Genomic DNA, 23,552 nt, shown 5'->3' on the forward strand with positions numbered 1-23,552 from the left:
AGAAATCAGTAGAGAAAATTAGACCCTGATGTCCTCCAGCAGCCTAGGCCTATCACAGCACAACTATAGAGATAGCTCAGGGTAACATGAGCCACTCTAACTATAAGCTTTGTCAAAAAGGAAAGTTTTAAGATTAGTCTTAAAAATTAGTTTTGACGAAGACAAATCCTTTTCACACTCAGAAGATTTAATTTAAAATCCCCAAGTGATAAAAGCCTACGACCAAGGAACTCGGAAGCTTTGCCTTTGACGGTTACGTGCAGAACTACCCCCGGGCCAATACAGCACCACTCACCTGTGGGAAATGGCACTACACACCATTTTTGTCAAATTTTGAGTTCTGGGCCCAGATTTGGTGAGCCTTAGTTGCTAAAGGAGGCCGATCTGACACATGGCCTTTGGTGAGCTTTGGTGACATTAAGTATTGGCACCCTTTTTGAGGAACTTCCCAGTACAGGATTTGAACCAAAATAACAGTGTACTATCACCCGGTGATACTGGACACAACCATGTTAGTGGCTAACGCTTAGCATGTTGCTAACCGGAAGTAGCTCTAGGAAGGCTGGTTTTGACGAAGACAAATCCTTTTCACACTCAGAAGATTTGATTTAAAATGCCCAAGTGATAAAATCCTACGACCAAGGAACTCGGAAGCTTTGCCTTTGACGGTTTCGTGCACCACCAGGCGGGCGCCTTCTTCAACTTCTTCAGAAGTTGAACGATTCTAGTTGTTTTCTGTGACTTTCCTGTACGGCAAAAAAATGTTTAACCCTTATTCATTGCCTGTTTGTTTGTGAGTTTTTACCTTCATTGTGAGTAATGTGAACTGTAATGTGAACCGAAGTACACAAAGAGAAATTTCGTCGTGGTAATGCGGTGACAAATAAAATATTCCATTGTATTAAAAAAAAACAACAACACTAATGTCTAGGTAATGTCCATAGACCATAGGTAATGTCTCATTTGCTGCAAAGCAAGTTCAGTCAACCTATTCTTGTCATTATACAAGCGTCCTGTTCAATATCACCCCCTTTCTCTAATACTCTGGCTCATATGCTAATAGACAGAACAGCTTATGCTCTCTGTGCTTCTCATTTTATCCTATTATAAATATAATCCCAAATAGGCTCAGACCCTACTCTCTGAACTCCACAGTCTTCGTCCATTTATCAGCACAGCTCTTCCACCTTTCACTGCTGACTCACCTGCTGAACAAAGTTAGTTTCTAGTGTGATAAAGTGACATCTATCTCTGTTTATGGTCATGTAAACACAGAATTAATGGGCTATTTACTCCTTTCATGAACCAAGAACTGTTCTGCAGACGTACAGTTAGGGCCAGAGATATTTGGACAGTGACACAATCTTCATGATTTGGGCTCTGCATGCCACCACATTGGATTTGAAACGAAACAACTACAATGTAACTGACTTACAGACTTTAAGGTTTAATACACGGGGTTCAACAAAAATATCTGATTAAACATGATTTAAAATTATTTATTTTGCAGTCTTCTGAGTCAATTGTCCAATTACTTTTGGTCCCTTGAAAAAGAGGCAGCTAAGTATTACAGAGCTGTAATTCCTATGCTCCAGTTTGAATGTGAATACTCTCAAATTATAGCAGAGCGTCTGCACTTTAAGCCCATATTGATTATATAATTGTGTCTTGAATATGTTTTCATAAACAGCAAAAATAACAAAACTTGTGTCACTGTCCAAATATCTCTGGGCCTAACTATAGATGTTTATTCTATTCATTAACATCATCCTGTCTATTTGTAAACTATTATTTATTTCCCCCAGAAACAGACTTTAGTATTCAAATAGAGTGAACTGAAGTCTCAAAATGTTATTTTATCAAACCTCATTCTGTTCACCTCCATCCTCCTCTGTCTATCACCAGCTAGAGCTACTCGTTCCAGCAGAAAGTGAAGCGATCAATACCAGTGTTTCATGCATGATATGGGATACACCCCCGAGTAACAGCTCGAACGCCCCCGAATCAATAAGCCCATCATAACACAGGCATTGTCCAATAAAAAACAAATGTGCTGGCAAAGGGCAGATTGTGAGTGTATATTTTTTGTCAAAAGAAGCCCCAACAAACCAGTTTCAACCAGTTTCTTATATGATATCATGGAATGGCAGCCATTGAGAGAAAATAATTAGATTTCTATGGTATTATTATTCACTGAATCTGAGAGCAGTACTAATATCTTGAGAGCTGAAACAAGCCCTCATTCTGCTGTTTGGATGCAAAATCAGTTTCCTGCAGCCCATTACCAGAACCAATAGACTAACTGAGCATTAAAAGCGTTTGTACAGGTGCAGTTTGAAGCATGCTATGGTTTCATTGACTTAAAACAACAAGAGGTTAAGCAGACTTCACGTCAAGCCGTATTGATTTTGTGACAGATGTTGCTTTCTGAGGAGCAGCTGTGATGGATGCTTTCCAGGCACACAGCTTCATCAGTAGCGATTCTGGCATCATCTCTCTTAGACACAAAGCACATTTTGCTGCTGTTACATCACGCTGTGATCACAGTTTCTGTTTGTTTTTGTTTCCGTGCGGGAAATAAGAGTGGTCATCCCAGACCTGCTGTACAATGCATGGAAACTGATCTAATGGAAGCAAGTATTGCAAAACCAAGATTGATCATCGCTTGACGTATGGCCAAAAAGTATGTTCCATTACTTATTAATTATATCAGGTAAATCATAGACACATCACATTTTAACATCTTTTTTGAAATATAACTTAAAGAAAAACCACTTCACAATAAAACTATTGTTATAAAGTGTTAGTTATAGCTTTATATTCTCATTGATTATGCTATGAATCAATAAAATAAAATAAAATAAAACAACTGGACTTCTATTCTGATGCTGAAGACATTTCGCTTCCCATCCAGGAAGCTTTCATTCAAAATGTCTGGAGTAGTGTGGAGTTCAAAGCTTTATAGACCTGCTGACGACGCCCCGTTAAAACTTGGATTCGCATATAGATTAACCTGGAACTCATCAACCCTCACAATGGAGAGTCGTTAATCTCCTCATTTGCCAGGCTCATGGGAGAAATGTTGTGGTTAGGGTTAGGGTTGTAAATTGCTGAAAACTGAAACCTGAGTCCTCCTCCTCTGTTTAAAGTTGGTTTGTTCAGGAGCAGGTATACCCTTTGTCAACTTTATTGAAATTTTGTGAAAATAAAAAATTTACAAGCCACACAACCTGGTAAAGGTGATGTAAGAGAAGGTGAAAATGAATAAACATGCCTCATTGGGAATCTCTTACTTGACAAGAAACTAAAAAAACATAAAGTTCAAAAGTTAGGTAAGGATGATGCCCGATACACAGTTATAGAGCTTAAAAGGAGGACTGAGTATGGAGAGGTACAGGGGTTGGACAATGAAACTGAAACACCTGGTTTTAGACCACAATAATTTATTAGTATGGTGTAGGGCCTCCTTTTGCGGCCAATAAAGCGTCAATTCGTCTTGGGAATGACATATACAAGTCCTGCACAGTGGTCAGAGGCATTTTAAGCCATTCTTCTTGCAGGATAGTGGCCATGTCACGACATGATGCTGGTGGAGGAAAGTGTTTCCTGACTCGCTACTCCAAAACACCCCAAAGTGGCTCAATAATATTTAGATCTGGTGACTGTGCAGGCCATGGGAGATGTTCAACTTCACTTTCATGTTCATCAAACCAATCTTTCACCAGTCTTGCTGTGTGTATTGGTGCATTGTCATCCTGATACACGGCACCTCCTTCAGGATACAATGTTTGAACCATTTGATGCACATGGTCCTCCAGAATGGTTCGGTAATCCTTGGCAGTGACGCGCCTATCTAGCACAACCATGGGGCCAAGGGAATGCCATGATATGGCAGCCAAAACCATCACTGATCCACCCCCATGCTTCACTCTGGGCATGCAACAGTCTGGGTGGTACGATTCTTTGGGGCTTCTCCACACCGTAACTCTCCTGGATGTGGGGAAAACAGCAAAGGTGGACTCATCAGAGAACAGTACATGTTTGAAATTGTCCACAGCCCAAGATTTGCGCTCCTTGCACCATTGAAACCGATGTTTGGCATTGGCACGAGTGACCAAAGGTTAGGCTATAGCAGCCGTGGATTTTGACCCTGTGGAGCTCCCGACGGACAGTTTTGGTGGAAACAGGAGAGTTTAGGTGCACATTTATTTTGCCGTGATTTGGGGAGCCGTGGTTTTATGTTTTTTGGATACAATCCGTGTTAGCACCCAAACATCCCTTTCAGAGAGCTTCCTCTTGCGTCCACAGTTAATCCTGTTGGATGTGGTTCGTCCTTCTTGGTGGTATGCTGACATTACCCTGGATACCGTGGCTCTTGATACATCACAAAGACTTGTCTTGGTCACAGATGCGCCAGCAAGACGTGCACCAACAATTTGTCCTCTTTTGGACTCTGGTATGTCACCCATAATGTTGTGTGCATTGCAATATTTTGAGCAAAACTGTGCTCTTAACTGCTAATTGGACCTTCACACTCTGCTCTTATTGTTTCAATGTACAATTAATGAAGATTGGCCACCAGGTTGGTCCAATTTAGCCATGAAACCTCCCACACTAAAATGAGAGGTGTTTCGGTTTCATTGTCCAACCCCTGTATCTGAAAAACTCAAAAGAGATTGTTTGTTTTTCGGTGTTGTATAAACTCGTATCGAACATGAAATCCTTTACTGCTTTAAACAAAACAAAAAAAGTTTATAGTTTAGAAGAAACCAAATGCATGGAGGTGTGAATTGGGGTGAGACTTGGCAGGAATCAAACCAATCGCTGTGTTCTAAGTTTTTGAAAGTTGAAACATGAGCCCTCCTCCTTTGTTTAAAGTCTTTTTTTTCTTGCTTTACGTAAATGGCTTCCTTCACTGCTTTCTCAAACCATCTGTCTTCTCTGTCTAAAATGTGAATATTTTGGTCCCCAAAAGAGTGTCCTTTATCCTTGAGGTGCAGGTGGACGGCTGAGTCCTGTCCGGAGGAGGTAGCTCACCTGTGTTGAGCCATGCATGTGTAGAGAGGTTGTTTGGGTTCTCCAATATAAAGATCAGAACATTCCTCACTGCACTGAACTGCATACACCACTCCTCTCATTTTAGGCTTGTGGGTTTGTCCAACAATTGTTGTTAAATTTAGAAACATTCACGCTTATGAGATTTATGTCTTACTAAAGTTTTTCAATAGTTTTATAAAGATTTTTAACCATTATAGGGATTAAAAAACATATTTGTAGAATAAATAATCAACATATTTTTTATTTGTAGCTAAACGGTGAAAACATTGAGACTGATATTATTCTGAACCTTGAATTCGTTCTTTGCAATTTGTCCTTGCGTTTAACAGTCACATCCAATAATCCCAAGTGGGGGGTGGGGGGGGGTGGTCACCACAATCCAACTATATGACTGTCTGTGCCCGACGCCTGGCCCTGCCCCCCGGACCAGGCCCCCTAAAGAGGGGGGGCCAACACGACCCGTACGGGCCCCTCAACCAGAACCCCCCTCACCCCTAAATACCAAATAAACCCCCTCCCTCCCCCACCTTAACCTAGCCATCCCTGCCCCCCACCCCTTTCTGAGGAGAGCAGAGGCGTCAGCCCCAGACCCGGAAAGCTGCTGGCTACCCGCAGCAGCCCCCCGCCAAGACCCCGGACCCGGTGGCCCGCTCCTCCTCCAGGCTCCAGACCCCGTGCCGCGATTGGAGATCGGGGGTGTGCAAAAGACCCCGATCCTCCCTACGCCCGCTCAGATGTTGTGTTGTTGCATGTTGTTCTCAAGTGTGTTTAAAACTGAGAGCGCCGAAGAGGGTGCACGGCACAGCCCACCCCCCCTCCGGAAGGAAGCTGGTGCCAGCGCAGGACTGGGACAGGGGGCCGGACACAAGCCCACCAGAATGTGCATTCCCCCCCTCCTCCACCTGTAGATTTAATCCCTCTCCAACACTAACATTCAAACAACTCACCATACATACGACAGTAGACATCCAGGCTGGGTTAGTCCCTACTCCCCCTCCTTCCCCTCCCCCCACAAGCAGAGTGCCGATCCAATGAAGGGGAAGAGCATCTGCCCTGAGATGTTAATGTCCATGCCCCCCTACCAGCTCAACAGGCCCCGAGGCCCCCCAGCGCACCAGAGGCCCCGTGCAGGGACAGACACTCGGGTGTGCACCGGCCCAGACCCCAAGCGGCACACCCCCCGGAAACGGAAACCCCAAGGCCCCGCTGGGGCCCCCGCCTGAGGGCGGCGCACCCCGGGGACCCCAGGCCCCCAGACCCACCCCGGACTCACCCAGCGGCAGCACAGCTACCAGGTCAGTAACTCACGTCCATCACCGCGTAGCTCCCCAAGAGCGCCTCAAGCGGCTGCTGTAGGCCGCCCATAGGCCTCCCAAGCCCCTCCCAGTTGAGGGCAACAGACCCTGGAGTCAGACCCTCCAAGCACCGCACTCCGAGTGCCCCCCAGAGCCAAAGTTCAAATCAAACCTACACCTTTGGGATTACCTTAACGTTCATGAAGTATTTAGCTATCTGTGTAGTTATTGACAGGTTAAATCCCTGTTTTGGATTTTAAATTTGACTTAGAAAGCTACTTAATTAGAAGATGTAATCTTAGAGCTAAAAAATCCTGTTTTTTTACTCTATTGAAGGATATTATCTAAATAATACAGGAAATATAACAATAAACAATTTAAATAAGCCTGAAATAAGTTTCACTCGACATGTGGGAAAATACAGGAAGTCACTGGACAATCTTCACAGAGAGTTCTGCCGTCGCTTCTCTGATTTTTAAAAAATCCAGACATCACTTCAGCTGGTGTCATGTCACTTCTCACAAGATCCTCAAATGGCACCACCAAGTTGGCAGATGGAACTGATCGATCTTCAGTGTCACCCCATCTTAAAAGAGAAGTTCAGCTCGCTTAAACTGGGTAAATTCTATGCTTCATTAAATGAAACCAAATTTCCAAACATGCAGAAGATGGCAAAGAGGATGTTGGTGTTGTTTGGCTCTACCTATGTGTGTGAGCAAACTTTTAGTTGTGCGAACATTAACAAGGCGCCTCACAGATCCCAGCTCACTGACGAACACCTCAGATCTGTTCTGAGATTTGCCACAACCACACTCACACCAGACTTTGATGCAATGGCATGAAAGGGTGATCAACAACTCTGTTCACACTAAAATTAGTTAGAAGTGTCGTTTCAATGCTTTGAATCAGTTCGGTTAGGCCGCTCAATGTGGTCAGACACCATAATCTGACAGTCTATTTCATTTTTTTTCCAGGTTTCTCTGTTTTAGCTTGATCTCCTCAGTCATTTCTGTATATAAAACTGTGAAATTATACATTCCCTAGGTGAATGTATACAAAGCAAATGCAGTTATGAAAATCAATGCAGCAGGGAATTGATTTGAATATGCAATGTCACAGTAATGTTGTATCTTGTTCATTTTTGTTAATAATGATTGATAGGTTGGAAAGTATAATTATCATAGTTAAAAAAAAGTAAATATAAGGAAAAAAAGTTTTTTGTAGTGATATGATAATTTCACCACTGTGTGAAGTAATAAAGGACAATCCTTCTTTAAATTACCTGTACTGGAGAGATTTTGTATGAAAAACTAAACCCTTTTCTACCCATCTAATACTATCTAGGCCCATCTGTACAATTTTTAAACTCAATGTGGCCCGAACCAAAAAGTTTGCCCACCCCTGTTTTTTTTCACAGAGAGAAAATCGACCCAGCAACGTGAGGTTCTAAAGAGTTTGGAAATACAGGCCCCTATTCCATCCATTTTCCAACACCATGCATGAAAAGGTAAGGCCAATGTGGTTCTGAATATCCTGCTGTCTGTATTAAAAGCTTCCAAAAACAAACAGATCTAGGGATGGAAAATGCTCGTTCCTGTGTCTGCTTGCACGTAGAAACCATCACTCGCTTGTAGTAACTCTTGTTTTCCATATTGTACAGAAGAGAAAGTTTCAGGTATCAATTTCCCGATTGCATGGAAAGTGCTGTTTTCTGAGATACGCTGTAGATTGAGCATAAGGGGTTGTTTCATCACCTTTGCTGATGTGGGGGATCACGAGTATCAAAATTGCCCAATCCTTTCAGATTGAAAGGATTCCTCGATTGTTTGAAGTTGTTGTATTTTTCATAGAGGGGCGTGTCCCGGGGTCATCCTCAATGTTTTCCATTTCTCCGGGTTGAATAATAGTGATCTTGCACGCTGCATCCGTCTTATCCAAGACGGCTCATTCATTTCTATCGCAGATGATCCAGTGACCACTTCTTCAATTTGTGGTGAGTCTTAGTTTTTTGAAAAAAGAATGTTTTACTTAACATAATTTTTTTCGACCGTATTTAAACTGGAAACTCCAACCACAAGGTGATGAGGTGGCATAGTTAGGAGGTGGTCTCAACATGCTCTCTAGCATCTCGTCATAATTAAGGCGGTGTTAGGTCCTATGTCAATAAATGGTTAAAAAAGCTGCTAATGTGGTAAATGTAAGGGGTTCATTGTCTCATAGGTCATGGGCTGACAGATCATAAATCTTAGGTCATAGGTCACGTGGTGACATCATATCGGAAGTGGGAGGGGCTAGGGGTGGGAATTCCAGGGTCTGGGCCAGTAGTGGGTGGGGTATCTGTCACTTTGTAATGTGGGTGGGGCTTCATGATTTAACAAAGGGTGGACTATTTTCTCTATAATTCATAGTTTGGCAAATAGATGCTTGATTAACAACAGGTTTATTGACAATTTATAAAGGAAGCCTTTTCTATACCCCCCATCGCCAAAAACAAACAAACATGGATAACATAGATAACAATTTAAAAAGGCTTGTCTAACAACTTCTTCATTAGCTATTTATTAGTAATTTATTAATACAGTTTTTTTTCACCCCAAAAAAAACATTATTCCAAAGTATATTTGGTGTCCACAGTAAAGGAGACCCTTTTTCATGTTTCAAACAAATCGTTTGAAACTCCATGCTATTCTTCAGCTCAGTGCAAAATGAAAGGTAGTTTGAACCTTAGAATGATGACTGCTGATGTTGACAGTGACAGTGCAACCTGATCCTACCACCTAATCCTGATCAAATCCCTCTGGATTCCTGTGAACGGCTGTGTACTGGGAGGACAGACCACAAATACACCGTTTGCCTCAAATGTTGCCTCAGCTGCCTCATCTGGCCTAAGAATCTTATTAGTTGTATTTGGGCCTTAATCCACTTTATTTTAATGTCTGTAGAATGTGAAATCATCAAGAGGCTATAGGTCATCTGTATGCCTCCGGTATACCAAAGTAGACCAGTCAGAAAGCAGTAATACGAATATCCAGTCAACATTTCCCGTAAAAGTTTTCATATAATGACCGTTTTTTATCATATATTTAAGTCGTTTGTAATTTTTCACTTCATATAACTATAATTGAAGGGCAACACTTAAATTTAAGTGCCTCTTTAGTGCAATCAATCAATTTATTTGTGCAGATGGTGTTTCTGAATAAAATATGATGCACGGATCAGGATTTATATGATTGTCATAAAACACAACTTTCCAAGTCATTTCTATTACTCTAAAAGTTTACAAGTAAATAGATTTTCAAAAAAAGATGCAATAACTGAGGGTCCAAACCAATATATTGTGGTAATAATTGTCAGATATCCCACTGACCTCCCTGTTTCTTCCTTCTTGGCCCACTCAAACCTTCGCTGACGCTCCTCAAAGACTTTCGTGCATCTAGTAGCTCCTTCCGCAACATGACTCATCTTTTTTTCTTATAGGACAAAACTTTCTGTCGTCTTCCTCCCACAATATCTTGCATCCTTTCCATCAAGGCAAGGCAGAAAATGACTTCAGTGCCCTTCTACTGTCACTTTCTCTTAAAAGTATCTTCTTCAGTCCATGATTTCCCTTCTTGCCCTCTCCCTAAGTTCCATCTCTCACAGCCAGTGTTAGCAGTCTATTTCAGGTCTTACATAGTGCAACGCCTCCAGTTGAAGTCTTCCTTTGCACCCATCCGCCCAGTTTAAGCAGGGGATTAGGCCCACTGTTAGACAAAAAAAAAAAAAAAACTGCTGTCCTGTCCATCTAATAATACAGCAATATTGATATTGAAATATATTGATAAAAATGTATTGGTAACATTTCCAATTTAATCGATCAAAATGGCTATGTAATCGAAACTAAACAACCGCAATTCTGAATATTTGGGCCACATTCCACTTTTTCAGTGAAAAGTGTATTTTAGACCAAAGGTATTTTCATAAGCTTATGCTACTGACCAAAATAATTGCAATTACATTTTTTACATAATTCAGCAGCCCTAATATCAGGTGTTTAGCATCAATCCAAATGCATGTACTCTCCTTAAGGTATGCAAAGGTTTAAAAAACATTTGCAGGTGAAAGCTGTCAGTCACTTGTGTATAGTAGCCTAAGGAGTGAAATCAAATCATCTGTCCATTACAAAACACTTACAGGCATGTTTTGGATCCCAGAAGAGCAATCTGCATCACTCTGTTTAAGTTAATACTATTTGAAAACATGTGCCCATGTTTTTTTATACCTGTAGGTCATCTATTGGGTACATGTTTAAATAAAAGTCTTAATATCTTTTAAAGCAGCTTCCTCATTCTCACGTAATTTTAAATATCAGTAAACATTACAAGCAAGGCACAGTTTCAGATATCAAGGTTTTCAGAAGGGTTTTTTTCCCCCCAGAACTGCAAGCAGACTCCTTAGATGGCCAACTCACCAGGGAAGACATAATGAAAGTTTTTAGAGAGCTCCCGACCAGTAAAGCACCTGGACCCAGTGGGTTTACTGCTAAATCTTATGCAACCTTTGCAGAAGAGCTTTCACCCCTGTTCTTGAGCTGTATGTGGAGGCACTAGATTGTGGGTGTCTCCCGCCTACACTAAGGGTCTGTCTCCATTCAAGCGCTGCGTCCATCGAAGGACCTATTTGTCGGCCGATTACATCACAGCGCAGCAACAAAGGCTGTCCCAATTCACAAATCCTTCGAAGACTCCTTCAAATGTGGCGACAAATGTGTTCTTTTCCCCGATTTGAAGGATGGGTCTAATGTATCCTTCATTGCTAATCCTATCCGATGCTTCTTTGCGTGTTGAACATAACTTTTTAACCAGAAACAGCAATAGTGGAGGAGAATGAAAAGCAGTGAATAAAGTTGAATATATTACACTTTCTGTTTAGTGATATATTTCAACATAAATAAAACATTTGGCTGATTAATGAATTAGAACATAACAGAATATGATAAAGCCATATTCTAGATAAACGATTGTGGGCCATAATGAATATGTAAAGGGCAAAATAAAAACATTATATAATTATTTATAAAATAATATATAAATATAAAATATCTATAGCGGAGACAACAGGATTAACCTTTGGGCTCTATTTGTTTGGCTTCACAGCTGCTTCACGATGCCTTGGTTGCTTGGCAACATGAGTAATGTTAAGGTAAGGGCGGGGACAGCGTCCCAATTCACAACCCAATCTCTTCCAGTCTTCTCTTTTTCACGGTCCACAAAGGACCAAGCCCACAAAGACCAGGTCCTTCGAAGGATGCGGCCCCTGAATTGAGACAGACCCTAACTGAGGCTCTGATCACACTTATACTAAAAAATGATAAGGACCCTTTTGAATGGAATAATTATACGCCGGTTAGCTAATTAACTGTGATGGTAAAATTCTCTCAAAAATCCTGCCGACAGGATTGGACAAAATAATGACTGGCCTAATACACTGTTCAGGTGAGTTTTATTTGGACTCGGATAATAGAGTGGCAGGTAAGAGCAGTTTGATAGATCTCATATGGGCTGTCCAAAATGATACATCTCTTGAAATACAACAGCAGTACTCTCTCTGGAAGTGAAAAAAGCATTCAACAGGGTTGAGTAAAGTTTTCATTTAGCTAATTTGGAAGCCTATGGCTATAGTAAAAAAAATATCTCCTGGATCAAGCTGTTGTAGAATGATCCTAAAGCCTTTGTAATGACAGTTTTAATTCACAACCCTTCAAGCTCTATAGGGTAACATGACAGGTATTCCATTTAAGCCCCTTGCATTTCCCTGGCACTAGAACGGCTTGCAACCTCTATTCACAAAAATCCCAACTTCTCTGCTATTAAGATCATTGGAAGCACCTATAAAGTTATGTTGAATACCAATGATGTGCTGGTATTGGTGACACAACTGCATCAATCTATACCAGCACTTTTTAAAATAATCAACCAGTTCTCTTTCCCACAAGGTAAATTTGGTGTCTTATTGTCCAAAGACATTGTTTACACCCAATGACTTTAGTTGGCCTTAATTAGGAATTAAATATTTCAGAATTTTATATTCCTGCTCCCTATCAGAGTAAATCTTGGTCCGCCGATAACGAAGCCACACAATTTCTGCCTGGGCGTTGGTTTATGTTGCCTAATCTGCAACCCCGACGCGGCAGGCAGGGCACATTCGGCTCAGCTCTTCTACTCTCTTCTGCTATGCCAGGACAGCGGCAGGACCTAGTAAGTTTCAAATGTTGCGCTAAACTTTTTTACTCCATTGTGACACGTCACCCAAAAACAGGGGCTGTCCCCGGAAAACGGGGACATCTGGTCACCCTTTGGTAAAGCTCCCAGAAAAATCATCTGTGGACCTCTGGGGCCATTTTGAACTACCCCAGAATTAATTCTGGAAATTCCTACAACTTCGACATTTGTTCTACAATGCCCTTGAATCTACAATTTCCCCACCTTTTGAGCTGGAATGGTCCTCTCAAGCATAGGAGGGATCTGGTAAGGGTTTTGAGTAGGGCTGTCAGTTTTAACGCATAACTGCAAAAAAAATTTTCGCACATTAATAGTGCGTCAAAACACACACACCGTTCCCTATGTTTTTTCCCCCCCTGCAGTGCTCTCCGGACTGTGTCTCTTTAGGTCTGTTTACACTACACTTTTTTAACTGAGCCGAGCCAAGACCAGTCAGAGCTTGGATCAGTTAACCAAGCCGAGACGACTGTTTACACACCACACTATCCCGGTTCCTTGGTTGCTACTTGCCTCCTAGTGACCATCTGTGGTACTGCTGCTCTCTGGGATTGAAGGCGGGACGGAGGAAATCAAAATGGCGGCACCCGTAACATTCAGGATGTTATGGTTAGACAGTGTTGGAGTTTGGGACATGGATAAGACAAAGGAACGTCTAATAAGGATTTACAGATGCAGGAAACAACAACAGACACTGAGGTTCATCACACTGCTAAGCAGAATCATCTCTGGAAATCGTGTGGCATGGTAAGGAAGCTAGTATTATTATCAATGTCTGAAATTTGTCTGAATGGAGTGTGAATCGGGACGTGCAGCCAGACACGCCGGAAAAACCGCGGACAGTCAGCTGACTGTAAGGGTATGACGCGGTCTGCTCATGCGCTCTTCGTTATCAGATTACCCAGACTTGCTCAGGAACTGGTCTGCAGTTAGCGCGGTCCGGTTATGTTTAGCGCGGTCCAGTTCAGTCTGCTGACCATTTACACACAAGAGTTATCTCGGTTACCGAGCTCGGACTGGTCTCGGCTCGGTTAAAAAAGTGTAGTGTAAACGGGCCTTTTTACCCTCAATGCTTTCCATAGAATCCTAAATGTGCGGGAGAGACAGTAGCATAACAGACCTGCACTCACTGTTGCCAAGTCCACATATCATAAGCAACTTTGGGCTTAATTTTTCTAAAGTCGCTTGTAAATCCTGTGAGTTGCAGGTTGCGGTTTTTTGGGCTTGTTTCTGAAAGTAAGGGCACTCATTTGGGCTCTAAAATAAGTGACGATAAACACGAGTTATAAAGAGACCTGCTTGCGCTGCCGGACTACAGACACATGAATATAACCAGCTGAAGTATCCCTCCGCCTGATTACGTGCTGGAGCGCATCGTGCATCGCCACCATATTGGCTGGGTCTTTTCTACTCTAGACTGACAGGAGCAGACGGGAGTAAAGGCAGAGAGAGCAATGCTGCCCATATTTTCTGCAGTTTACGGTTGCAATAACTGGTGATAACTGCTCAAAGTAGATTATTCGATGCAGATCACCATTTTGAGCAGAGATTGGTTCTGGAGATGAGTTTTTACGTGCCGATAATATTGCAGAAACCCAACCCATAAACCATGCTTATTAATTTGTTGTCTCTGTATTTGACAAACTAAGGCTGAATTACATTGCCAAATGAAGTACCCTGGAGTTACAGTGTCAGCACATGCAAGCTGTGCTGAACACTTCTGTTTCAAGGGTATTAAGCTCCTGCCCCAGTTGCAAGCAAGGTGTAAGACTTTGGAATAACCTGGAAATTTTAAACCCAATTCCAGGCTTTAAAAAAAAAAACTGTGTATGAATGTGGATATAAACAGCATAAAAAGAAATATGATGAAATTATTGGTGTTGTCATTTTCATTCCAATTTCTGAAAAGTGCTTGAAAAATAAACAAAAACAATTTTTCACTCGTGTCATTTATTGCAAAATTGCATATTAGAAATGCCCAAATAGGCTTTTACACTTTCAGTTTACACTTACACTTTTCAGCTGGTGCCAGTAGCAAAAAATCAAAGGCCACTAACCAAAGCTGTATCTTTTTATTCTTTTTCAGACTTTTGTAAAATCAGGCTATCAATTTCCACTTCTTATATTCTTAAGTGAGTAATTGTACTGAATTTTGGATGATACTTTGTAACATAAAAATCTCATTTAGTTTATTTAACCACTGCTTCTAGACTTCATAAACCTTCTGTATGCTCTACAGTCTTTCTTATAACTCTTGGGCATTTAAAGGGCTTTTAGTAATAGCTAACAAATTATTTTTGTTTCAACTGAAGAATAATACCAGATGATGAACAGCTATAGAGTTGTTTAGCTGATTAATTACCTCCATTATTCCTTAGGTTGCACTGGAACCATAAGCAGAAAAAGTTTAAATAACTATTTTAAATAGAACATTTCTTACAAACCTGCTTCTGCCCAGAGTTGTTGCTTTACAACCACATGCTAGAAGAATACAACATTTTGAAACTATCATAGATAACTGTAGGCGGTTTTTTTTTCAACATTTATGCTAACATTAGCCTCGTGAGACCATCCTGATCTCGCGAGCTTTCAAGGTTTCACTCGCAGATCAGTCTGGCTACTCTCCGTTAAAGAAAATTTGGAGCTGTTCACCAAACGAACGTCCAATCAGCGTTGGCTTTGAGGCGGGTTGAGGTGTGACGCAACAAGAAGCGCGACAGTTCAGTCTAAAGAACATGGCGGCTTCAGCCGATGAAACTAGCGTTAGCGTGGCTATCGAGCAAGTTTTATCGGAATTACAGAGTATTTCTTTGCTGAGCAAACGAACCTTTACCTGCAGCAGCAAGAGTAGCTTGGCTTGTGGTTGTGTTTTCGTCGTCGCTCGTAACAGAGCGACAACAAAGCATGTTGACGAGCACGTCATATGCTTCGTTGATCTGATTGGTTTATTTGGCCCGTCTATCACCAACATAGGCCAATCAGCTAACCAGTATTTTCGCCCCTTCCCAAAGTTACTTCAACGGAAGGTTTCCAGATGGATATGCGGAGCAAATCTATCTGGCGGCGTCAGGTAATGCTAACATACCATTAGAACCCTAGAGACTACTCATATCCATTTTTTGTTGCCTTCCTTCCTTGCATGCTTGAAAGAAAGTTGATCAAACAGTGATGTCAGCAAAGTAATCTGGACTTGTGTGACAGAAGTGCTCTGGTTTATGACTGGTCTGAGTGTCTGACTCAGTGAGTCATGCTCAGCAGCAGCCAGAGCAGCCGTTTGAACCCGACCATAGCAGATTCACTAACAAACACCAGAAGCACACCATCACAGGCTCTTTTTTCATCATGCTGATCGTGATTGAGTGTGACGGCGCCGCTTCTTGACCGTGACGGTGGTGCTATAATTAACTGTGATGTCTGCCAGGGCAATCGGAGAAGAGGGGGACGGCGGCGTCCACACATATCACTACAGCACGAGTGTTGGGAGCTGCCACGGCACATACCAGGACATAAATAACCATAAGGAGAAAGGGGGGAGAAATATGAGGCAGGCAGGGGTTGGAAAGATAAGATAACAGCTAGAGCCGAGGAAATTTATTGTGATGTCCTCCAGCTGTTAAATTAGAATGCAAAGAAGAGCAAAAAATTTATTTTTTTCAAATTGATCTATGCAACAAGTGAAAACACACATGCAGACGGTGAAGAGGAGCACAGTTTCCTGTGGAGGCCCCGTTACTGCTGACCTACCTGTTAGAGACACAGCCCTGTGTCCTCACATAGGGCGGCCAGCGAGGCAGTCCACTATCCCTCAAAACTATTTAGGTATAGTGGACCACCCAGCGTGGACTTTTGAGTCAAAAGTCCACGCTGGGTGGTATTAAAAGCACTGGAGAAATCAAAAATGACTGGGCAGAACCTGACAGTTAGAATCCAACATTTTTTTCATTTTAGAGATATATAATTTTTTCAGACCCAAGATTTTATTTTGTTCTATTGGTTTTTATAAAATTAAGTTGGTTTTATTATTTGTGGGCTCCACAAGTTATGAATCGACCCAAAGCCCATCAAATTGGAGTACCCAAAGCCACAAAGAAAGATGCCTGATGCCCCCTTTTCCAGAGATCTAGTTACTGTGAAAATCCCTGAACCAGAGAGTTTTCCAGTAGAATTTTGCACTACATCCTTTCTGCATCAGCCACAAAGGGCAGGTTCCCAACCTTTTGAACAAATGTATGTATGTATTTTGACGTGACAAATCAAAGATAAATGTGATTTTTTTCCCAAGCATTTTAAATACACGTCATCTTTTAAAATCGTAACTTTCAGAATAAGGATAAAATAAAGAAAATACATTTGGAAAAAGGAATAAAGTTTTAAAATTTACATTTTTACTGCAGTCTTTTTTTTTATCATAAACCCCACAATGATGTACTGTGGGGGCAGCATCATGGTGTGGGAAATCTGGTCAGAGGTGATACAAAGGTGAATACAGGTAATTACAGGGCAATCCTACAAGAAAACATGTTAGTGACAGTAAAAAATCCGAGACTGGAGTGGAGTTTCACCTCCCAGCAGAGCAACTACTCTAAATACAGCCAGGGCTAAAATTGAATGCCTTTGATCAAAGCAATTTCACGGTGCTCTGATCATATGACACAAAAGCTAGACTTTTTGGCCTGCATGCATGACACTGCACTGTAAAAAGGGTACTAAAAGTAAGTAAAATGTTCTTGAAATGAATGTAATTGTCCTTGATTTGAGCAGGTAAATAAGCTCACCTGCCAATTCAAGGAGTATTTTGACCCCTCAAATAAGTTAGTTAATCAGATATATACACTTGAAATGAGATGACGGAGATGAGTTGTTCCTATTTTAAGTGCAAAGATCTTTTTCCATTAAACTTGCTTGATGCCACTATACCTACTACCTTGAGATGGTTTTTTTTTCACCAGATGCAAAAATCACTGGAAAACATGTCATCTAACCATGTCTAAATATATGTAGTAAAGTGGTTAAAATTTGAAAGATTAGAAAAAATACATTTTATTTACAAATGTAATTGTATACCACATGTTGAAATCCCAATTTCTCCAGCTGAGTAAATACAAGCAGAAGCCAAGAATTTCAGCTGTGCAGCTAAAGTGAAAGAACAGAGACAGACTCTCTTCCTAAACAGGTCTTACTCTGATGACAACACCCAACTCATTTCAATCAGAGATGTTTGCACATGCAGAAGCTTAAAATTGACTATTCCGTTGAGTCTTGTTTTGCCTGAGTTTTTGAGAACTGGGATTATGTTTCAAGAAAAAAAATCTGTATCAATTATCTGTTATTTAATAATAAATAGTGTTTACCTTCACCAAGGTCCATAACCGCCAAGACTGCGCTACAGCTTGCTTCTCCCAGCTCATTGGAGGCCACGCAGGTATACAGGCCAGCATCGTCTGTGTGACAGTCCCGAATCCACAGTCCTCCTGAGTCCTGAGCTTCTGAGGGGGGAATCGGCTCCTCGTTGTGGAACCAGGTCATCGAAGGTTTAGGATGTCCCGACACTGACACCCTCAGCCGGATATCACAGCCCGTTCCCACTGCAGCTTTACGGAGCTTGCGGGTGAAAACTGGAGCTGACACATCTGGAGTTTCACCTTCATGGTCCTGGAGACCTGGTACATCTTTGATTTTGGCCTTCTTGGAGGGGATGGTGGGGTAGGGACTTAACTGTGGGCGGCCTGCCATGTTGAATTCCGTTGGGACAAAATTGGCCTTTTTATCAGGTTATTGGCCAAGGCATCAACATTAACTGTAATTATATATATATAATGTCTCCTCTGAAAGACTCCACTTGCTTCTGATGTCTGCTGTGTCTTTAGAGGGTGCTCAACCTGCACCAATCCAACAGGTGCTGTAAAGACCAAAAAACGCAGACACAAGTTTAACTGTGTTGAAAAACAATAATACCTTTTTATTAGGACTCGTCTTTACTCTAAATTAGCGAAGGACAGAGGCAGAGTTCCTGAGGACATTCAACTGTTATGAACGACATGTCCCCGGCAAATGATGTCCCCGGAAATGTCTCCAAATTAAGCGGTTTGTGAATGAGAAAAAAATGGCTCAGATACCCCTGGTTCTCATTTGAGAAATCTGGCCACCTTAGCCAACTTCCTGCTGCCTTGATGTTAGGAGATATAACAGGTGCTAATACTCTCACAAGAACTGTTTGTTCTCAACCATCCAAAGGAAGACTCTACTTCATTAATATCCCAGGAATGAGAGAGACACAGTTTTATTTCAATGTATCTTTTCTGACAAATTATTTTTTTCTGATTGCAGCAGTGTTTGTGTTAACCTGTTGCTAGTATTAGCCAACATGTGAAGGTTTGCAGGTTAGCACAACTTTGATATTTTAGCCGGTTGTAGCAAATAAGATCCTTTTAGAGCTTTATACAGAGTAAGTAAATACTAACCAACTCGCCAGTGTTAGCCAACAGCAGTTAATGTAAACTCATTAACTAAGTAGGAATATCTGAATTAGGACTCCAACAAAAAAATCTATAAAATTTATATAAATCCACGAAAGTGTTTGCAACAAATTTCAGCATCGATTTGTTGTGTTGTGCGATTAATGTATCACTCGCCATGTTGCGGAGCTGTTTACCGAACGGTCGTCAATGTTGGCTGGCTGACTGGCTGTGGAGCGATGTTCAATTAATTATGAAGCGAGGCGGTGGTGGTATTTTCAAATACTGCTTTTTTGTAGTAAATTCTACTAATGACAACACAGAGAACACGGCTTGAACTAAGTCCTCAAAAGATAGGGAGCACGTAACAAGTAACATGCTAGATTTGACATGCAACATGGACTCATTGAGGGTGAAGGGAGCTCAACAGCAGGGTAAGTCATTACTATATCTTGCATTTCCTCTGTTTTAATGTGAGGAAACGGTGACATGTCTGGCTTGTGGCATGCCATGAGGTGGGAGGTCTTCAGGCTGAAGCCATTCCCGTCACACTCGCAGGCTGTGAGCGGCGTCCTGCACGGCCGAAGTCGTGCTTAGTCGTGCTTATTGTCAGTCTGGTGGCTCATCTAGCTTTAGCTTGTTAATGACAGGAGCTTGTTTACATGCAACGATCCCTGATCGGATTAAAATGTGTTCAGTTAAGAAGGAAAAAAGCATTCCGAAAGCACCGTTTATATGGGCTCGAAATTATGTGTTTATTTGCACCAAGCTTTTCTCATCCATCCATCCTCTTCCGCTCATCCGGGGTCGGGTCACGGGGGTAGCAGCTTCAGTAGGGAGGCCCAGACGTCCCTCTCCCCGGTCACTTGGGCCAGCTCCTCCAGGGGAATCCCAATGTGTTCCCAGGCCAGCAGAGAGACATAATCCCTCCAGCGTGTCCTGGGTCTTCCTCTGGGTCTTCTCCCGGTGGGACGTGCCCGGAACACCTCACCATCCTAACCAGATGCCCAAGCCACCTCAACTGGCTCCTCTCGACGTGGAGGAGCAGCGGCTCTACTCTGAATCCTCCACCGATGACTGAGCACCTCACCCTATCTCTAAAACCGGGCATACACTGTACAATATTTTCAGTCGTGGTACTTATATACAGCTCAAATTGTACGACGAAACAACAGGGTTTAATACCTGACTGCTCACACTGTATGTTCAAAAACCACACATCGGACTCAGCTCAGAGATGGCGCTACTCGGAATAGTCTACCCGGAAGCCAAATGTCAACAGTAGAAGAAGAAATAGGCGGAAGTGTTAATGGTTACTATTAAATACGAGGCACACTAGAACGAAATGCTCTGCCTTAACAATGCTACGAATTGCTCCTCTGTAGTTTGACTCCATGTCAAACGTACCGCCGTCATGCTTCTGTCCACTCCTATGTTTTCATTTGAGAAGACGAAGAAGAAAAATTGTCTCGTAGCTCTGCTTCAACAGCAGGACGCGCTCGCGATCTTCTCTGACATTAGCAGAGTTGTTGAATTTCCACAAAACAACCACAGACGTTTTGTACTTCTTCGTGCAGAAAAAAATAACAGCAATCAACGCGGATGTGTGTTGGTGCTGACTGTTCTGAGTGCATTGAATGGAGCCATGCCAGGTTCTGAGATGGTTGAGAAATCATGCTGTTGAGAGAGCGGAAGGAAATTACGATCATCCAAAAATGTTCTGTGCTTCACAGCACTGAGGCCCCATCCTCGACATGCATGAGCTGAAAATTAATCGGAGCAAGTATTTAGATGGACATTGATCTTATTATGGATCATAAACCAGCCCTCTCAATTGGAATACAATGTCATTTTGGTGCTACATTTTGGTGCTAATAATTAGTTGATTAATCTTTATTTACTAACAAAGTTTGAGTGAAGGTACTGTATGGGAGAGAGGAGCAGGGCTCTAAACTAACTTTTCAAGAATCAAGAGTATTTACTGTTGCAATGTAACCATGACATTTTGGTGAGACACTCAGAATAAGAGGCAGACCCAAATTAAAAACACTTACAGAAAAACGAGACACAAGCATCCCTAAAGGACACCCTCAAAAATTTAAAACCATCAGAAGAAATAAAAAGTAATAAATATTATTGTTGCACCGATACCAATATCAGTATCGGACGGGGCCCCGATCCTGCACTAAAATGGTGGTATCGGTATCGGCGAGTACCAACAAATAGGGCACTGATACCATTTTGATGTTTGTATGTTACTTGAACGCAGCCTTCTCCCTCCCGACTAGTATTATACATGTTATATAAGTTCATGAAAGTTGCACTATTTTGGCATTTAAGACCCAAAACTCAGGGTTTAAAAGGGATTATTCAATTATTAATGTAATTTTACTGTCTTACTGTTGCACTACTATTATGCATGTTATAATTTCACGAATGTTGCACTATTTTGGCCTTTGAGAGCCAAAAGTTTATTCAACTATTGTCACCCATTCCAGGTAGGCAATAAAAAGTTCTACTACCCTAAGTAGTATGCAGTTCTTCATATATATACACACACACACATCAATTTCAAACAGATGGTATTGGTATGGTAGCGGTATCGGCCAATACTGCACAGCCAGGTATTGGGTATCGGGGTCAAAAAATGGCATCGGCGCAACACTTTTAAATATATATAATAATATATCAGACCCTTTTTGACTCTATGAAGAAAAATAGAAAAAAATGTTTGCTGTTCTAAAGTTTTTCTACACCACATTTAGAGGTGGGACCAGTGTTTATTCATGGCGGCACAGAACAAAACATTTGGAAAAAGCTAAACAGGTCAATATTTCATTGTTTAATATATCAAGTGAGCCAAAGAGCCAACTGTGCCTCTTGAACTGCAGGTTGCTGACCCCTGATCCTATCTCAATATGGCTGGAGTTAAACATGAAACATCTTAATTTTTAAAGTATTGTTAAAGTAAAAAATACAACTGGTCCAAGTGACCAATCGGTTATGGTATCTTTGTCAGCATATATCATTGTAAGAAATAAATTTAATATCATGTCTTTAGTACAGGGACCATAACAGGGGCCAGGACCAGTTCTACAGGGGCGCTGGCCCCTGTTGGCCCCTGTCTACAACCGCCCCTGGAATAAACATCCTTGGAAGAAAAATATGTGGAAGGACAAATGTAGCATGTAGAATTCACATAAAATGCAGCTTGTGCTGACGTAATCTGTGAAATGGGCTGACGGTTTATTTGATTGTCAGAAGTGATGTTTTTGCACTGGTTTCATTGTTATGCCCAATTGTTTTCCCTTAGGTACACAAGCACAAGGGTGAAGTTCAATCAAACTGCATTTGACACCAGTTTTACAGCTTCACTTTTGTTGTGTTAAATCAGTTTATATAGACATTGACTATTAAATGACTGACTAACAGTCTAGTCAACAAAACTTCTTTATTTGAAGCAAAAATATTCATTACCTAAAATTATTGTAACAGAACACCTAAGTAACAACTTGTGTTTTGCGCGCTTATTCACTCTGTCAGTCCAAATGTTCTATTTTGGAAAAAAGAAACGGAAGTAAAACATTTTTTTGTCCGATTCATCGTAAAGATAATTAATCGATTAACCGATTATTAAAACAACTGCTAGTTGCAGCCCTAGTCTGAATAGGTAATACTGGAATGCAGACCTCTGTACAATTGCACCTGTGATTTAATCTTCATTTTCTGAACAGCCTCCAGGCTTTCAGACCAGGACCTCCAGCAAACTGAAAATAAGCATAGGCTCACTGGTCTCCAAGCTCCTGACAGGTGGATTTTCAACCTTTTAACCTTTAGCATAAACTTGTTTTGTCAGAGGGAATTGGAAACCCATTTCGTCTATCGGTGCTGTGACAGTTCACCACAAACATGTCTTGAATGCAGTTAGGTGATTTTATTTGAAACCTTGGAATAATCTATTTTGTTTTTGTCAAATTTGACAGTGCTGGGAAAGGAACTGCATGTGCTTTCTGAAAATCAAATCAATGTCACATGTTCAGAACATAATATCATTGTAGTTTTTTGCTCTGCCTTTTCTATGGTAATTACTAGTAGATATCTGGTAATCAAAAATAAAACTTACCTTCATTTTTCTACTGAGGCCATAAGAAATTCCTCTGGACATCCCCACAAAGTCCAAGTTAGGGTAACAAGATCCATGCAGCCAAACATTTCATCTCAAATCATTTGTCCTTCAGCAAGTACAGACTTTAGGTGTAAGTCCACCCTAGATCATAAAGCATTAGCAGCCACTGGCATGGTCGCCTTCAGCAGCTTTTGCCCTGCTGAAGAACATTCAGGGAGTTAGATCATTTCCCTAAATGTCAACCCACTTGGGCCTTCTGTATTATGTCTTTCCACCTTTAACTGCTTCTTGAAAGCTACACTTTTAACCTTTTTAGGCTTCTAAGTAGTTAAACAAGCTCATGTTCACCGTCTCCCTCCCA

The 23,552-nt window shown here is 41.4% G+C and overlaps 1 protein-coding gene across 6 annotated transcripts in view; it reads right to left on the reverse strand.

Moving 5' to 3' along the window:
* spega (striated muscle enriched protein kinase a) overlaps window positions 1–23,552 on the reverse strand; it is a 101,787-nt gene extending 78,235 nt beyond the window's left edge. For 2 of the 6 annotated variants that reach the window (XM_021314452.2, XM_036128201.1), the window contains exons 1-2: window positions 23,189–23,552; window positions 17,962–18,509 (exon numbers count right to left, since the gene is read on the reverse strand). In XM_021314452.2, coding sequence (XP_021170127.2) covers window positions 17,962–18,343 — 382 coding nt within the window. In that variant the 5' untranslated portion in view covers window positions 18,344–18,509; window positions 23,189–23,552. Of the gene's footprint in view, window positions 1–9,720; window positions 9,980–17,961; window positions 18,510–23,188 lie in introns of those variants that run through there. The other 4 variants (XM_036128205.1, XM_036128202.1, XM_021314458.2 and 1 more) reach the window with 3 other exon arrangements.

This window comes from Fundulus heteroclitus, chromosome 24 (genome assembly GCF_011125445.2).
Source record: "Fundulus heteroclitus isolate FHET01 chromosome 24, MU-UCD_Fhet_4.1, whole genome shotgun sequence".
Lineage (NCBI taxonomy): Eukaryota > Metazoa > Chordata > Actinopteri > Cyprinodontiformes > Fundulidae > Fundulus > Fundulus heteroclitus.